The following is a 17,683-nucleotide window of genomic DNA, read 5'->3' on the forward strand; positions in this document are numbered from 1 at the left end:
GTATCTTCCTGGGGCAGGGATTGAACCCATGTCCCCTGCATTGACAGGCAGATTCTTATCCACTGCGCTACCTAGGAAGTCCAACATATTCATTTTTATTAGCACCTTTCTTCTCTGCTAGTTTGCAATGGCTTTATCACCGGTGTTATGCTAAGATTTTGCCTTAATACCTACTTCATTAATTACCTTCTCCCATTATCATCAATATAATTTATTTTCAATTTTGACATACATAGGGCTTTGCCAGCCTCTAAAGTTATGTATGTGGTTCCATTTGATTAGATGGTAACACACAGGTTTTGTCATAAGTGTTAATGAACACATATTCATTAAGATGTAATCTAAAAAATTAAAAATAAATCTAAAACCAACCCATGTGTTAATATTTATTCATTATTATTACAAAATAAGAAGTAAATGTGGTTAAAATGGCAGCATCAACTTCCATTCATTAAGGTCCTTGCCCACTAGTTTCAGTGCTGCAGAATCTGTGCAAATATCATCTCTAATCTTTATAAATACATATAGGAAAACACTTTAGCCCCATGTTTACATATGGATCTGAACCTTAAATAGTTTAAAAGACTTGCCAAATGCTTGTAATGCTTATAGTTACAGAGGAAAATAGAGGAGAAAATAATAAATTGAAATGAAAAGAAAATTGAAATAAGGAAAAAATAATTCATGCCTCATTCACATCATATATACACAGCTCCCTCTCCTCTATGCACAGTCACACAAACACACAATCTCCTTTAAAACCCACATCCATCTGAATATAAGGTGTCAGTGTCTTCATTATAAATCTAAGGCAATCATAATTTTAACAGTTTAGGATACACAGCAAATATGTTGAAGAAAAGACTAGATACAAAGCATATTGTGAGCAAACTGAATCTATCACTTTCAAAATTATCAAAGCTGTTCTTACACATTTTCATGTGCTTTACTTATGGAAATTTTTAGATGAGTATTTTAAAAGAATTTGATCATTCATTACTTATAATTGTTTTGTAGTAAAAAGTGTCTTTACATCATTTTGTATTATTGGAAAATTCCAGAAGAGCAATGGAAATTGTGATCACAGTTTCACTAAGACCATAAGTATCAGCTAGACCTGATATGTGTGAGGAAACAAGGAACTCCTAGGAGGAAATGGTAAACGTTTTAAAAGAAGGGAAGCTAAAAACAATAGATGTTATCTGTAAGAGACACTCTATGAGATGTCCTTAAGAATAAAGTCTTTCTTCTGTAATGTTCTGGCCTCGTACTACAATAGTGAATACTCTAGAAAAGGTGTGATATGGCCTTGTAATGTAATAGTGAATACTCTGAAAAGGTGTGATATAGATAATTGAAATTAGTATTCAATTATGGAAGCAAAATTTTCTTTGATTTATTAACATAAATTAATGACAGATTATTTTATTAAGTAATTTTTTATATTCCTAAGTAATATTTCTCAAGATCAGGAATGTAGGTAATAGTCTCAGAAAGTTATAAAAACAGTGTTTTTCCTTTTTCTTTATACTTATATGCAGTAGATTCTCAGTAAGTAAGAAAATTACAGTACATAAGAGGTAGAGAGCTCATCATTAAAAGATAAAAATAAACTACACTTGTGGTTTTCATTGTTGTTAGAGGGAGAGATGGTATTATATTCTGTGTTTTAAAATAAAATAATAGGGGAATTACATGTCTCAGCTCAGAAAGTTATATCCTACAATGGGGCCTCAGTAGCTAGTTCACTAGAGAGTCAGTGACATGAATACTCAAGCAGAAATAATTAGAAGACATATACAGAACAATGAAAGTGTGTATTTGTCTGTCTTAATGTCATTACCATCCGTGAACTGGCTAGATCAAAAATCGAATTCTAACTATGTATGGTGATGGGTGTTAACTAGACTTACTGCAGTGATCATTTCACAATATGTACATTATGTTGTACACCTGAAACAAATATAACATAATGTGTCAATTGTACCTGAAATTTTAAAAAGAAAAAAGAAAAAAATCTGAATAGCATCCTCCTCTCCTCACACACATAAAAAAAAATACAACTGATTTTACTTCTTCAGCATCTTTAAAATCAGTGCATTTATCTCCATCATAATGGAACTAGTTCAAATCATCATTATTTCTTGGATTTATTACAGCACAGTACTTTACAGTAGTTAAAAAGTATAAGGTCTGCAGTCAGACTAATTGTGTTGAAACCCAGCTTCATGATTTATTTACTCTGTAATCAAAGGAAAGTAAGTGACAAGCATTTTTCATCTGTAAAAGAGGTAATAAAGATAAAAACCCTACTTATGTTGTTAGTTTTAAACAAATGTTGAACACTTAAAAGATACCATGTTATCCATCATTCTTTAGATGTCAGAAGAGTGATTTTTCTAAAATGCACAGGGTAGATTCAGGCTAAAATCCAGATGTTTATACTAGGATTATATGGTCCTTCCTAAATGTGACCTTATTCATTCTCTAAGCTTGTCTTAGTCTTTTTCCCCTCAAACTTATCTTGTGTCTCTTCTTTTCCTCTTCTTTCTCTCTTTCCTTTTGTTCGTCACTGTGTCCTATGGATACACTGATCTGGAAGGCAGAGAAGACTTACCCAACTGAGCACCAGGATGGAATCCTGTCTTTGTTTTGTCTCAACCTACTCAGTCTTTATGAGGGCACTCCTCTTTGTTTGGGAGGAGCCTTCAGTAGAAATTCCCTATATCCAGTTTTGTAAAGGATACAAGGTCTCTGAGGATTTTAGTTTCTCATCTGGTTCTGAGTCAAAAAGATAGAGCCATTAGGGATCCCTGGCTTCTAAGGAAAAGGAAACAAAAAAGTGAGGTTTAGGTTAACAAGGTGACAGAATAGGAGGTCCTTGTACTTTTCCCCCACAGAAATACCTATTGATCAACCGTTAATGGATGAAAATACCTCTATAAGGGTTCCAAAATTTAGATGGGAGGTTACAGGACCCTGGCAGACCACAGAACAAGCAAAGACAGATTAATAAGAATAAGAAGAAAGGTTTCATTTTACTCACATCACCCTTCCCCAGACTGACACTGTTCTGCACCAAGAGATTCCCTCAGCCCATGAGTTCTCCCATGGGTGGATGAGAGAGCAATCCCGACACTGGATGTGTGTGTGTGTGTGTGTGTGTACACATACATGTAATATGTATTCATGCACAAGCACAGTCCATTTTCATCATTTTCAATAGTTATATTCCATACAATCATCATGGACACTGAATTAAAAAATAGGGAACTATTGTTCCTACAGGAAATACAGAGTTAGGTCCTTACAAACTTCTTGTCACAACATTTTCGTCAGTTGATCAATACATAACCTTGTTTTATGTATGTTTTTGCTTAACAATACCACATTTAATACATAGTTCTTACTAATGATTAATTGTATGATCTTTAGATGATTAAAAGCCAGGAGTTTGGGGAGGCCACTTGTGTTATATACATTCATATACCAACATCCTTGTACTAAGCCAGTCTCAACAGTATTAAAAACATGTTCTTCCACATACTGATTTCCCTGTACACATAGCAGACATTTAAAAATTCTTCTGTAGCCCCTTGATGAGCGGAAACTTCCTCAGCTGGAAGATTATCTTTCGTGCCCCTTTGCTTTTTGAAGTATTCATGCCAGCCAGCACTGCTCAAGAAGAGTGACGTTTTTCTGACCTGATTAAATTTTTGACCTCACAATAGTGCTGTTCACTACACTTTTTAAATGTCATCATCTCACAAATGCCAAAATTTAGCATATTTTTCATCTTTTCCTTCTCTTTAGCACACACTATAGACATTAGTATTTTCTAAGGTGGCTTTGTATACAGGTAGGCAAATTTTCTCTTCCTTTGTCTGGGGGTACCATGTTTTTGATTCACAACCAACAGTACTTTAACTCATACCTGACAATGACAAAGTTATTTTCTCCATAAGACACATCACAAATTTATTGCACCTGGGAACACTAGATAAATGTTATTTTATTCTAGTATACTTCATAAATAAATTTTTAAAATATTTATTTATTCTAGTGCACTTGGTAGTTACTATAAACAGTGAGATCACCAACAAAAAAAACAAAAAATAAGAAAAATGTGGCACTGAATAGAATGCAAAAATGACACTTTTTTACAGTGTTAGAGCTGAAATGAAAAGTCAGAGTCTCACATTGTGCAACCTTAGCTGGGAATGTACACGTCAGTGAACTTAACTTTTCCTAGCTCCTTGCATGTCTACAGATGACTATGAAAATGTCATGAGTATTAATTTGGGGTACAAATAAATTCTTGAGAATAGGCAAATTTGCAGGTATAGAATCTCCAAATAATGGGGTTGCACTGTACATGTGTAATTTATATGACTCATGCTGATGACAAACATAAAGAATATAACTAAATTTAAAATTAAATGATAAAATTCCAAGTTGTACAATTAAAAAATTTAGTAAGATTGACACAAAAAACAATTTGAAAAATTATTTAAAGGTTTAAAAGTAGTCTGGAATACATACATCTACAGTCAAGCAATAAATCTCAGCAGCTGAGAGGATTGCCTGTTTAAAGATGTCAAAGTTTCCACAGGAATGTTAGATGCAATTCAATTTTCAACTAAGTCACAGTTTTGTTTCATGTAATAAATTTTCTGTGATAGAAAAAAGCAGTAGAAAAGTAGTTGCCAAGGGCTGTGTGAGGGGAAGAAGTGAGAAGAGGTTGGTAAAAGGGGACAAATTACAAGATGTATAAGGACTGAGGATTTAGCATCTAATATGGGGACTATAGTTGATAACACTATATTATAAGCAAAATTTACTAGAGAGTAGAACTTAAACGTTTTCTCTTATACACACACACACACACACACACACAAATGTTCTCACATACAAATAAATATGTCAGGTGATAGATATGGGGAGGGGGGAAATCCTTCCACAATGTGTGTAATTGAAAAAAATTCAGTAGAATTTATTCTGAAAGGAATAAAGTATATATCATGATTGAAACGGGTTATGGTATAAAATTTTAAAGGCTAATATGATTTAAATATTTCAAGTCATATGAATATGAATATTATGAAAGATAAACCAAATATCAAAGTGACATTAGAACTGATGTTAGTTTTTCTTTGTTTTCCCATATTAAAAATAAAAAGGCATTATTTAAAACAAAGGGAATAGACACTAGACACTATCTTTACTTTTTTGCTTCATATATATATGATATTTTTAAAAACAAACAATTCTGAGATTCAAGCAATCCTGCTGAAAGGCAAGCTCCAGACAACCAAGGAAGACTCATCTTCCTTCCCTGTCCCCTTTGTTGGATTTTCCTGTTACTAAGATGTCAGCTCTAAAAACTTAGAACCTGAGTTCTGAACTCAAATCTTTAACTCCCAATGGTTTCTTTCCCTGACATTATAGGGAGACCATTCCCACTCAATGCCCAAGGGAGCCTCAGAAATTGGGAAACAAGTCTATAACTGAGCTCATTAGGGAAAGCTGTAAATCATGAAGCTTCCTCCAGGTGAGAAGCGTGCTCATCCTCATCCCCCCAGAACCCCTGGTGAAGTAAGACAATGCAGTTGCTCTCATTTGTGTCCTGGGCTAGGTGGACAATAGCCAGATAGAAGGTTCTAGGGCTCTAGTCAGGGCAAACAGGGTCTGAAAAACAGGCTTGTATAAGATTTCTTGGGGCAACTGAGCCCATCTGGATTTGTGGCCCCTGAGCAGATGGCCTCTGTTTTACTCTGTTATGAATTGATTCAGGCTGCAACTTTCCTTGAGAATAAGTGTGTGCGTGGGCACCTCTGCTTAGATCAGTCCTTCAGGGAAAGCCAATGAAAGAGAGGATGGGAGTGCAGATGTATCAGCCCTATATTCTGAGCAAACCTTAGAAATCTATGATATTTGAACAATGTTTCATGCTGCCCGAAGCTATCTCAAATTCATTATGTCATTTTCCATTTACAGAACCCTGTGGATCATTTACCTCTTAATGGTTAATATAAACATTTTAAAGTTTTACAAAATTACAAACTTTGTGATTAACTTGACTTCCTTGAATTCATAGTAGAAGAGCTTTAGGAAACTAAAATGAACGTTGTTCGCTTGTTTTAATATCTGTGTTATATGTATGATTACCTGCCGAAAAAGTCCCTTAAAGATTCAATAAGATAATGCCTGCAATATAAATAATATAGTACCTAGTAGATGCTCAGTTCACACTGATTTCTTTTATGTTTGTTAAAAGATTGATAGAGATGTAGAATTTAGCCAGAAGATGTTATAGGTCATTTATTTTATTCATCCCCAAAAGCGGATCTGAATTTCTTCTCCTCCTTTCCCTCTTTTTTTTCCATCTTGTAATCAGACAAGGAAAAAAATGTTGACAGAATTTACTTTTGTTGCAAATTAATCCCTGGATATGTCTTAAATATTTAATGTTATAAAATAAGTAAACAGTATAAAAATAGTATTAAAAGTTCTAATATAAATAGTGTGAAAACAGTATAAACAGTATAAATAGTGTGAAAATAATATAAATAGTATAAACTGTTAATACACTATAGTGTTTGGAGATTAATGGGGATTAGAATCAGTTTATAGTGATTCCATTGGTTGTCTTAAATTTAAATAGAAATCATTTACCAGAAAAATAATAACACTCCCTTACCTTCTCCTTTTCTCTGCTTCTTTATTCATTCATTGGAACGTCAAACATATGAAAAGATATGATCTCCGCCAAGTAAGAATTTGTAATATAATAGAGGAGAAAAATGTTTGGAAATAAAAATACAATATGACAAGATAGAGAGACATGTAAGTGCTCATACCATATGATTACTGAGGAAGGGTGTCAATGATGGTTCAAAGTAGCTAGAAAAATAATCTCAGAGGAGTGATATGTGAGTAAAGTCTTGAGTTCTAACCAAGTAATTGAGGGGTTTTATGTGGAAAAAATACCATGAAGAACAAAATCACAGGGTCAGCACTTTCATGAATTGAGTTGGTGACAAGTTCTCTATAAGAGAGATGTGGGAAAGTTATTTGAAGAGGTTAGAAAAATGTCTTAATATTTTTTAAGACATGGAAGACCTCGTATCATCTGTAATTTCTTGGTTTGTATTTTTATGATGAATACCATTGTAACTCTGCATTACTTATTTACTTACCTTAAACTATACAGGAAACACATGCATTTATAGACTACACTGGCACTATTAACAAAGTTAAACCATAGTGATACAGCTAAATTATACTCTGTCTATCAACCCCACATTTTCGACTCTTCCTAAGTCTATACTTCCTAAGTGTTTATAAAATTCTTAGTATAAATGTATTATATATTATATGTATACACATACATATACACATCTATCTATGTTTAATTTTCCCATGTGTTTTAATGTTAATGGAAAAATCAAATTTCTCTTTCATTTTTCATTTGGATTCTTTCTATGTCAGGATATACAGATATACTTTATTCATTCTCAGTGCTCCTGAGTACTCCATAATTTAAATACGCTACAGATTTTTTTAATTTGATATTACTTTATTGATGGACACTAGATGCTTCAGTTTTATTCTATTACAGACACTTTTACAGTGAGAATCACTGTGTATACTTCCATGTTTATATGTGAACATTATTCCCTAGGATGGCAAATAATTAAGTTGATATGCCAAAACTTTTGTTTCTTGAGAATGATTACTATACATTTTTTCTCTAAAAGTTGGGTCAACTGTCTTTACCAGTTATGCATACTAATTGTTCTTTAGCCCAAACCTCCCTAATGCTTGCTATCAACAGTCATGATATTCTGTTGGTTAAAAATATTAAGTATGTTTTGTATCACATTCATTTTAGTTTTGAATTCCCTGATTGCAAGTAAGGATGAAATCTATTTTAAATGGTTGAATATTTGCATTTACTTCAGTGTGAATTTTTTTTCTCTGCATAACCTGTCTACTTATTTTCAACCGGGAAAATATATTTAAATTGTATGAGGGGGTAGAACAAAAAGAAAAAGTGAAACAAAGTGCATGAGAAATATGAGAATGTTGGTGGAAACATAAACTGTAGATAAAAGAATATAAAGTAGCATTTGAGAATCGAAAGGGAGAGTATGTAAAAACGCATTTTAGCTCAACGAGTGTAGACATAAACCTAAATTGAGACAGATTTTGTCTGATGACAAATGTTAATTTTCCCTCTGAGGTGAGGGTTCATCTTCTGAGAGTAAGTACATTAGAGGAGGGTTAATTAAGAAAAGGATGACTTAGATTTGGAACAGTTCCTTTATGGAATTTAACAACAGGGACACTTTCCAAGTAGTATCTATAATCAAATTATGATAATGGTATTTTTTAATGTTAGATACAGAACAGTCCTCACCTTCCTTCTTTATATACAGAAGCAAAAAGATTGTTACATCATTAGGGCAATTTAGCACTACAGTTAAGAATAAGGGCTCTAGGGACTTCCTTGGTGGTGCAGTGGTTAAGAATCCGCCTGCCAATGCAGGGGGACCCAGGTTTGAGCCCTGCTCCAGGAAGATCCCAGTGCTGCAGAGCAACTAAGCCCATGCGCCACAACTACTGAGCGTGCGCTCTAGGGCTCATGAGGCACAACTGTTGAGCCCCATGTTCTGCAACTACTGAGGCCAAGAATCTAGAGCCTATGCTGCACAACAAGAGAAGCCACCACAATGAGGAGCCCTTGCACCACAATGAAGAGTAGCCCCCCGCCCCCCCCCCCCCACCGCTCACCTCAACTAGAGAAAGCCCCTGTGCAGCAACGAAGACCCAATGCAGCCAATAAACAAATAAAATAAACAAATAAATTTATTAAAAAAAAAGAACAAGGGCTCTAGGTTAAGTGTCTAGGGTGAAAACTAGGTCTATCATTTAATAGCTGTTTAACCTTATATATGATACTTAAACTCTCCTTATGTTAATTGAGGTTAAAATATATGTTAGCATATTAAATGTTCTCAGCAAAACAACTGATTCACAGTAAACATTTAGAAATGATAAATTATTACATAACTTCCCAATAATCTGGTTTCCCTGTATTCATCATCTGTCCAGTTTATGTCACAGTTCACAAATGTCATTCTCAAGACTTTCCAAAGCCCCTTGACTCACATATCCAGCTGTTTCCATGTTTAAAAGAAAATATCCATCCCTGAGGACCTTGAGGGCCAAATAGACAGAGTAAGCAGTAACTCTGAGTACAAAACTTCAACAGAATGTAAGGCAAAAACATGTGTCATCATTATAAATCAATACTGATACCCAGTCTGATATGTATATCCCAATCTCTACTTCAATGGCTGCTCATTTAAAGGCTTTTTTCCCAATCACAAAGATTCCATAATCTACAAGTATCTATATTAGTGAGTACAGCAAAAGGAGTGTCTTTAGAACAGTGCCAATTGTGTTTCTAAGAAGAAGAAAATCACACTGAGTATTAAGAAAACAGTATAACTTTCAAAATGTTGCTCTAAAAGTCTTAAGAAATGGAACAAGTGCAGTCAGCAAATTGCAATATGCAGTGAGGGTAGGGATCAGCTAATGCAGGAGAAGTTTTCAGAGCAAAGAAAAGATTATAAAGTTCTGATGAAATAGGCTGCCTATAGACTGAACTTAATTGAAAGCAAGTCATAAAGTCGTTTCATTAATTGAATAAATGTTAAGGAAGTGAAGGAAGCTCAGAATACAGGTTATAATAATATTGTAATTCTTGCCTACTAAGGCCAGGAGTAAACACAAATTCTGGGGCAAGGGGAGGGTCATGAGCAATGCAGTGAGCTGTTCATTTGCTGACACACTGTCATCAGGCCACTCTTGCCATCATCCTGAATGAGTCACATGTTGGTGTGAACGAACCCCCTACTGTTTATTCCACAATTGACGCATCCCGCCAAATTGTGGAATTTAAATCTGAAAGCGGCCCTCTATAACTTGGCATGTGTCCAAACTATTATAACTAAAATGTAAAATAAAGTATTTTCTATCCAAGATCTTCTATCGTCCCTCCTGTTTCACTCTATTTTGTATCTTACAATTGCATTTTTGTTACTAAGTCATCCACACCAATGACTCTTACACAGTCTTTGGCTTTCAACTGATATCCTTTTCTCCATGGAAGATTTTAGATTTTCATATATTTAACGCCAATTTTTGATACTTAGATATTTTCCCTCATTTAACAACTACAGAACAGCCACATTGCAAATTATAACTTTGAAATAATATCTCACACTCAGATAATGACATAATTTCTATCTAAATATTTACAGACATCGCATTTATGCCATTGACTCCAACTCCCTGCATTTTGGCTGACTTACTTATCAGAGGCTTCAAAATGTATGTTATTATTTGTTTGCGTTACACAAAAACCCATGAATAGAAAACTAAAACATCTAACGTTGATTATGTCAGCACACAATAAGACCGACGTCCATCCATCAACCTTCATTCTCATTGGCATCCCTGGGCTGGAGGCTGCCCACATCTGGATCTCCATCCCCTTTTGTGTGGGCTACCTTTTGGCCCTACTGGGAAACTGCTCTCTTCTGTTTATCATCAAGATGGACCCCAGCCTTCATGAGCCAATGTACCTCTTCCTCTGCATGCTGGCTATGGCTGATCTTATTGTGTGCACTACAGCTGTGCCCAAACTTCTCAGCCTGTTCTGGTTCCATGATGGAGAGATTCACTTTGAAGCCTGCCTCACCCAAGTGTTTCTGATTCACTCTTGCTCCACCATGGAGTCTGGCTTCTTCCTGGCCATGGCTTTTGACCGTTATGTAGCCATTTGTAATCCATTAAGACATTCATCTATTCTGACACATTCTACAATTGGGGGCATGGGTCTAGCTATTGTACTCCGGGGCTTAGCACTTCTCAGTCCTCACCCCTTCCTGCTTCGGTGGCTTCCCTACTGCAGAACCAATATCATTTCCCACACCTATTGTGAGTTCATGGCCCTCATCAAGATTGCCTGTGCTGAGACAAGAATCCGCAGAGCCTACAGCCTCATTGTTGCATTTCTTACAGGAGGAGTGGACTTCATATTGATCGTTTGTTCCTATGTGCTCATACTCCACACTGTCTTCCACCTCCCATCCAAGGATGCCCGACTGAAGACCTTGGGTACCTGTGGCTCCCATGTCTGTGTGATCTTAGTGTCCTATACTCCAGCCTTCTTCTCTTTTCTCACACACAGGTTTGGGCACCATGTAGCACCCCATGTCCACATATTTGTGGCCAACATCTATCTTCTGGTCCCACCCATGGTGAATCCCCTCATCTATGGGGTAAGGACCAAGAAGATACGGGACAGGTTTCTTAAATTTTTCAAATTTTCAAAGCCTCTGGACTAAATCTTTTTTCTGTGTGTGTAATACCCGAACAAACATTATATTATGTAACTTTGAATGTGTGGTTTCTTCATCAAGATCTTCTTTGAATTGCTCAAGGGCTAAGGTTTTTCTATAGGAAGTAACTTATTCAAAGATGTTATTACATTTTTATATTTATGTTGTAATAGTTAATGCATTGAGGCAGATATAGTACCAAGTAAGACTCTTTGTCAAAATAATAAAATATTGTTTCAAAAAATGGAGAATCATATGAGGCGAAAAATAAGAGAAGTTTAAAAATCAACATGACGTATAGTCACATATCTTTGGTTTACAGTATAAAATTTACTACCAGATTTAGCAATTTCCATTTTTTTGCTTCAGTTCTTTCTTCTCTACTAAATGTTCTTTCTCAAGCACATGTTTTAACACTTTCTTAGTGAGAATCTCTTGGTACTAACTTCTCTGTTATCTGTTCATCTAAAGTTTTCTTCACTTCACCATCTTCTTGAATGGTGATTTTCTAGCTACACAACTCCATTCTGCAGTTATTCCATTTCATTAGCCTTTGACATCATTATCCTACAGTCTTCTGGAATCTATTATTACTTTGAAAAGGTTCATTGTTGACCAGATTGTCATCAATTTATCTTTTCTTTGTCATTAAATCATTTTGCCTTTTTTGATGTCCTGTAGGTTCACATGGATAAATCTCATAGGCATTATGCTAACTGATAAAAGTCAGACATGAGAGACTACATACTGTATAATTCTGTTTAAATGAAACTCTAGGGAAGGCAAAATTATGGTGGGGTTGTGTTCAGGTATCCATGTTTTCAAGTTCCATGGGTAATTCACAGATGCAGCTAAAACTGAGTTTTAGTTGTGCAGATTAAGACACAGAGAAATTAGTTGACCAATGGGAAAATATTTTAGTCATGTACTTCACCCCTCAAGCTAAAAACTTGAAATGAATCAACTTTTATTAAGCATTTGCTAGGTTCCAAGCTCTTCATTATGTATTTTATATACGTAATCACTTAACCCTTACAATATTTTCTAGAGTTAATTATCATAAATACCCATATGATAAATAGCTCAACAAACTCATATTCAATGGGCTAGTGAATAGAGGAGCTAGGATTTGAAGTCTGTGTAGCTCTAAAACCATAGTCTTCTTCTAGTATCACGATTCCACATATAGGGTTACATTCTCAGCCACTACACTATATCTAGTTACATTACACACTCATATATCAGTATGACAAGTGCTATGATAGGAGTACAAAATAGATAATTAGCCAAGGCTATGGAATTTATGAAGTCAGAAAACTGTCCCAGAAGATAGGACATCAGGAACATTAGGTAGATAATTAAAGAAAGTTCCGTGCGGATTAGGTCAAATCAGGTGTGTGTGTGTTTGTGTGTGTGTTAGGTGGGTGGAGGTGTCCAATTTTGAGTTAGCCAATTCTTCATTCAACCGTCACACTTCTCAAAGATCATCCAATTTCTCCATCTGACAATGAACCATTTTGATTAATAATCAATTTCCAACTTTCCAGAATGATAGTTTTCAATGTTTAGAAGGCTTCAAATCTCGTAAGAATACAGATTGCTCAGGTATACTCTAAAACTATTAAGATTCAAAACTTCTGTGGTGTATCCCATAAATAAAATCCCATTTTATTTTGAAAAATCATCTTGAATACTTATGATTCAGTGGTCCACAGTCCATGCTTTGAGAAATACTCTTGTAGGAAGCTGAGACTGGACACATAAATGTCCTTTTACTTAGAGTATATAGCATGATTTGAAATTCCTTCCAGGACTTATAGTTTTTAATTGGAATAAAGTTGGAAAGCATGTCACTCAAAACTTTATGAAAAATTTGCTGAATAATCAAAATTCACAATTTTCTTGAAAATGTCAGATAGCTGAAATTAGAGAGCAACTAACCAACACAAAATCTAAGGAAAGATAGGCAGGTCCAAAGGTAGATGAAACACGATCCCGTGCTTACCAGGGCCAGATGTCAGATGCCATACAAGCCTGTAAAAAGAATTGGTTAAAATTTTCATGCAAATTCCTCACAGCTGTGCGTAGACCTACTGGGAATACAGAGTGGCTGGGAGTCATCTGTGTATGACACAAATGGGAATTCAGACCCACTCAGGTTGTTGTCCCTAGACCTCAACCAGGTACTCTTGGAAAGTCTGGAGGTAGGACTAGAGGCCTGAGAAGGCCTTCATCATGGAATAGGCTTGGCAGATGGGAATAGCATCCACTGTAGGATGGGAACTACACCTCTCCCAGTTCCTCTCCCCTAAGGAACAAGTGAAAACCCATTGCCCCTGAGGGAAAGGAGAAGAAACAAGCTCTGTAACCTCAAGTATCCTACAGCACTAAGAGAGGGACAGAATCACAGAGAAGTCTCCACTTTCGAAACACGTAAACACTGCACCTGCCTAAGACAGGCTGAATCAGAATGATCAAAAGATAACATTCTCCAGCTCCCACCATCAGACTAACTGGGTTCAAGTAACAAGTAACTGTGCTCTTCTCCTGAGGGAGTGTGAAGAATATGGAGAGTGGTGTTGTCGGTGGCACAGGAACAAAGAGATGATCCAAAGCTGATACTGGGGTAGACGTTAGAAAAACCTTCTGACTCATCAGCCCTCACCCTGAGTAAAAGGTAAAGTTAGAGGGAGGTGAATCCTGTGATTCATTCACTGAAGGCATTCAAAGCAACAGCAGGAAGAAATGGATGACCTGAATAGTCCTTTACCAATTAAAGAGTTTGAATCTGTAGTGAGCAACCTTCTAACACAAAAAACTCCAGGCCCAAAAGGCTGCACTGGTGAATTCCACTAAACTTTAAAAGGCTGAATACCAATTCTCCACAAATTAACCAAAACATACAAATAGTGAACACTTTCTAAATCATTTAAGGTACAATTGGGCTATACAATTAGAGTCCATTCATAAGTAGAATAAATGGATAAATAAGGATGAGTTCAGTTTTCACAGTGGGGTTCTAGAAAAGCCAAAGCATAACTGATTGTTTTAAAATAACTTCAAGTTCAGTCAGTGTGTGATGTTATAATACAAACTCCCTGTAAGAATTTATGATATTATATTTTCTGTTGCAATAATTTAAGTAGGATTTTTTCCTGAAGTGTATTCTATAGAATATGAGTGTCATAATATGGTGTAAGGAGCACTCTGAAGCCAATATAATTTGAAAGTTTAAAATGAATAATTTGTTAATTAAAAGCTCTAAGAATCCTGCAGTAAAAATATAGCTAAAAATTTACTTTTATTGAGCAGTATTTACGAACATATTTTACCTTGAATCCTTCCTGCAAATAATGTCAGTAATGCCATATAGAAATAGAAATAATAGTGGTATCACGTGGAACTAGAGTTTCATCTTAAGCACACACACACACACACACACACACACACACACACACACACACGCACGGGGGTAAAATAACACTGGACTTGGAACGTCACTAAGACTTCCAACATTCCATTAGGGTGAAACTCCTCTATGGAGTGGCAGAAAACACAGAGACAAACTGTTTGAAAAAGAGTTGTTTCTTTAAAAAGAAGCCAGTAAGCCAGACTCCATAAGAACTCATCCATTAAACAAGCAACACAGTACAGCTTTAAAATAAAAAAAATAATAATAAAAAACTACACATTTACGGAGATTGCCAAGTTTCCTCAGTTTTGTTCATGGAAAATTCCCACCTTCACGCATGGCGCGTTCACAGTGTCAGTTTCACATCCTCTGACATTAACATGGCAAAGTCAGGAATAACCGTTCTTCTTGACAGGGAGTTCAGGCATATGGGAAGTGCTCCAGCATCTATTGTTTTGAAACTAGCATTGGTCAGCATAACTCACTTATTTTTGTTTAAATCAGGATACAAAGGGCTTTTTGTTTGCTTGTATTTTTTTCGGGGGTGGGGGGGCATAGTTTAGTTTCAAACTGATGGTGACTGTGGAATGTGATGTGCTCAGTCACAGTAGAAGCAAACCAAAGTGTTGATTTTCTTCCACGTGAAGAATCTAAATTATTTCCAAACAATGAAAATTATGAAACACTTTTATTAATGCATTTGACATGGGCCTAACTTTCCGATTTTAGGTTTGAGAAGGAAGCTGACAGGCCTCCCCTAAGATAGGCCTGCAAAACTTCCAAATGTTTAGTTTCCATTTTGAGAGTGTTAGTGCCATTCCCTTCATATATTTGATTCTTTACCAGAGCTATGGTTTTTTCTTGGAAAATAGTTTCAGCATATATTCTCTAATCTGTTTAGTCCTGACACCATAGATTACAGGGTTGAGAGCAGGTGGAATGACTACGTAAAAACTGGCCAGAAGGATGTGGATGTAGCGTGGTATATTTTGGCCAAACCTGTGGGTCATGAATGAAAAAAATGCAGGGGTGTAGAAAGCCAGCATGACACACACATGAGAGCCACAGGTGCTGAGGGCTTTGAGCTGAGCATCATGGGAAGGAAGTCGAAAGACAGCGCGGAGGATATGGACATAAGAGATTGCAATGGCTATGATGTCAAGCACCAGGATAGAGATGGCACATAAGCCATAGATGATGTTGACCCTGATGTTGGCACAGGACAGGCGGGCAAGGCCCATGTGTTCGCAGTATGTGTGGGGAATGATTTGGTGCCCACAGAAGGGTAACCTTAGGGTGAGCAGAACAAAGGGGATTGCGATAGCTAAGGGTCTCAGGAGGATAAGTGATGCTATAACTGATACCACCTTGTTTGTCAGCACCCATGTGTAGCGAAGAGGGTTACAGATGGCCACATAGCGATCATAGGCCATGGCCACGAGCACAGCTGACTCCATGCCAGTGCATAGGTGGATGAAGAACATCTGGATGAGGCAGCCCTCAAAGGAGATTTCTCTCAAGTTGAACCAGAAGATGCCAAGCATCTTGGGGATGGTGGATGTGGACAGGCCCAGGTCAATAGATGCCAGAATGGCCAGGAAGTAGAACATGGGCTGATGGAGGCTACTTTCAATCTGAATCACAGAAAAGATGCTAATATTCCCAAGTACAGCTGTCAGGTACACAGCAAAGAAAGGAAAACCAATCCAAATATGCATATATTCCAGCCCAGGTATCCCCAGAAGGAGGAAAGTGTAGGGATGAAATAGGGTGGCATTAAGTGAGGCCACCATTTTGGAATCTTTTTGTAGGGAAATATATCATAGACCAAGGTCCTTTCATTCACAGAATAGTTCTCTTCCTTGCTCAATACACAGAGAAAATTGTGAAATCAGTGGAACTTTTACTATAACTGCTGACTTTGTTGCGTCCTAGAGGCCTGAAAGTCTATAAAATTTAATGGTAAAACATGGCCACAAGATTTCAATGTGCTTCATCAGATCCATTCAATTAAATCTAATATTTAGTTCAATGAACATAGACCAGCTATCTACCATATACACACCAAGTTCTATACTAAGACTGATTGCAAAAGATGAGTTAAAGAAGGTCCTTTTCCTGGTGGAACTTAAATTTTTAAGGGTTGAAAAAGTCATACAAATTAGCCATTCAAATTAATAAAATAATTTTTAAGATAAAGGTGTTCCCTTGCTACTCGGGTACACAAAATATTTTCCTGAAAATCTTTTACTATTATTTTATAGAAAAAATGGTTGATTCATGACTATATATTTTAAGCACAAAGTGGGAATATGTCAAACATAATGACAAATTTATGGTTTGTGAATTATACCTCAATAAAGCTGTTCTTTAAAAAGTGAAAAAAAAAAATGATGACAACCATTATTATCCTGAATGTAACCACATTTCTGACCTGAAAATATATAATACACTCTTAAAAGGAACTGTAAGTGTAGCAAACAGGAACGTTCTAAGACAATTTTGGATCAGTGCTGGCCTCTCACTATTTAAGCCACCCAAAACCATTTCTCATGTCATAGTCACCTTCTGATCTCTCTTTTCTTGTTGGTACTAAATCATAGAATAACCTTCCATTGGTTTTATTAATGAAGCCACATAAGATTTCATCTCAGGATGATCTTTGTAATCTGGGTCTTCTTAGTATGGAATGTACATTTCCCTCTTCATTTCTGTTCAGGTGGTAGGCAAATGGAGCCTTAGCATTTAAGTGTCTTCCTGTCAAGAAAGAAACACAGATTTACACACACAAACATACACACACAAACATTAATGTTCAGGTTTATAAAATACCACAAAATTGTCAGGTAAAATGAGT

At 36.1% G+C, this 17,683-nt stretch overlaps 2 protein-coding genes across 2 annotated transcripts; one reads left to right on the forward strand and one right to left on the reverse strand.

Annotated features, from left to right (window-relative positions):
• The first annotated feature begins 10,436 nt into the window (after nt 1-10,436).
• On the forward strand, nt 10,437-11,420 carry LOC130829308 (olfactory receptor 52D1-like). The gene has a single exon (XM_057695681.1). It carries the CDS (start codon nt 10,437-10,439, stop codon nt 11,418-11,420), a length of 984 nt encoding a protein of 327 aa, XP_057551664.1.
• A 4,254-nt stretch (nt 11,421-15,674) lies between these two features.
• Nucleotides 15,675-16,619, reverse strand: LOC130860845 (olfactory receptor 52E1-like). Its single transcript, XM_057749393.1, has one exon. The coding sequence runs from the start codon at nt 16,617-16,619 to the stop codon at nt 15,675-15,677; it is 945 nt and encodes a 314-aa protein (XP_057605376.1).
• Nucleotides 16,620-17,683: the final 1,064 nt, after the last annotated feature.

The sequence above is a fragment of the Hippopotamus amphibius genome, chromosome 9 (genome assembly GCF_030028045.1).
Source record: "Hippopotamus amphibius kiboko isolate mHipAmp2 chromosome 9, mHipAmp2.hap2, whole genome shotgun sequence".
Taxonomy (NCBI): Eukaryota; Metazoa; Chordata; class Mammalia; order Artiodactyla; family Hippopotamidae; genus Hippopotamus; species Hippopotamus amphibius.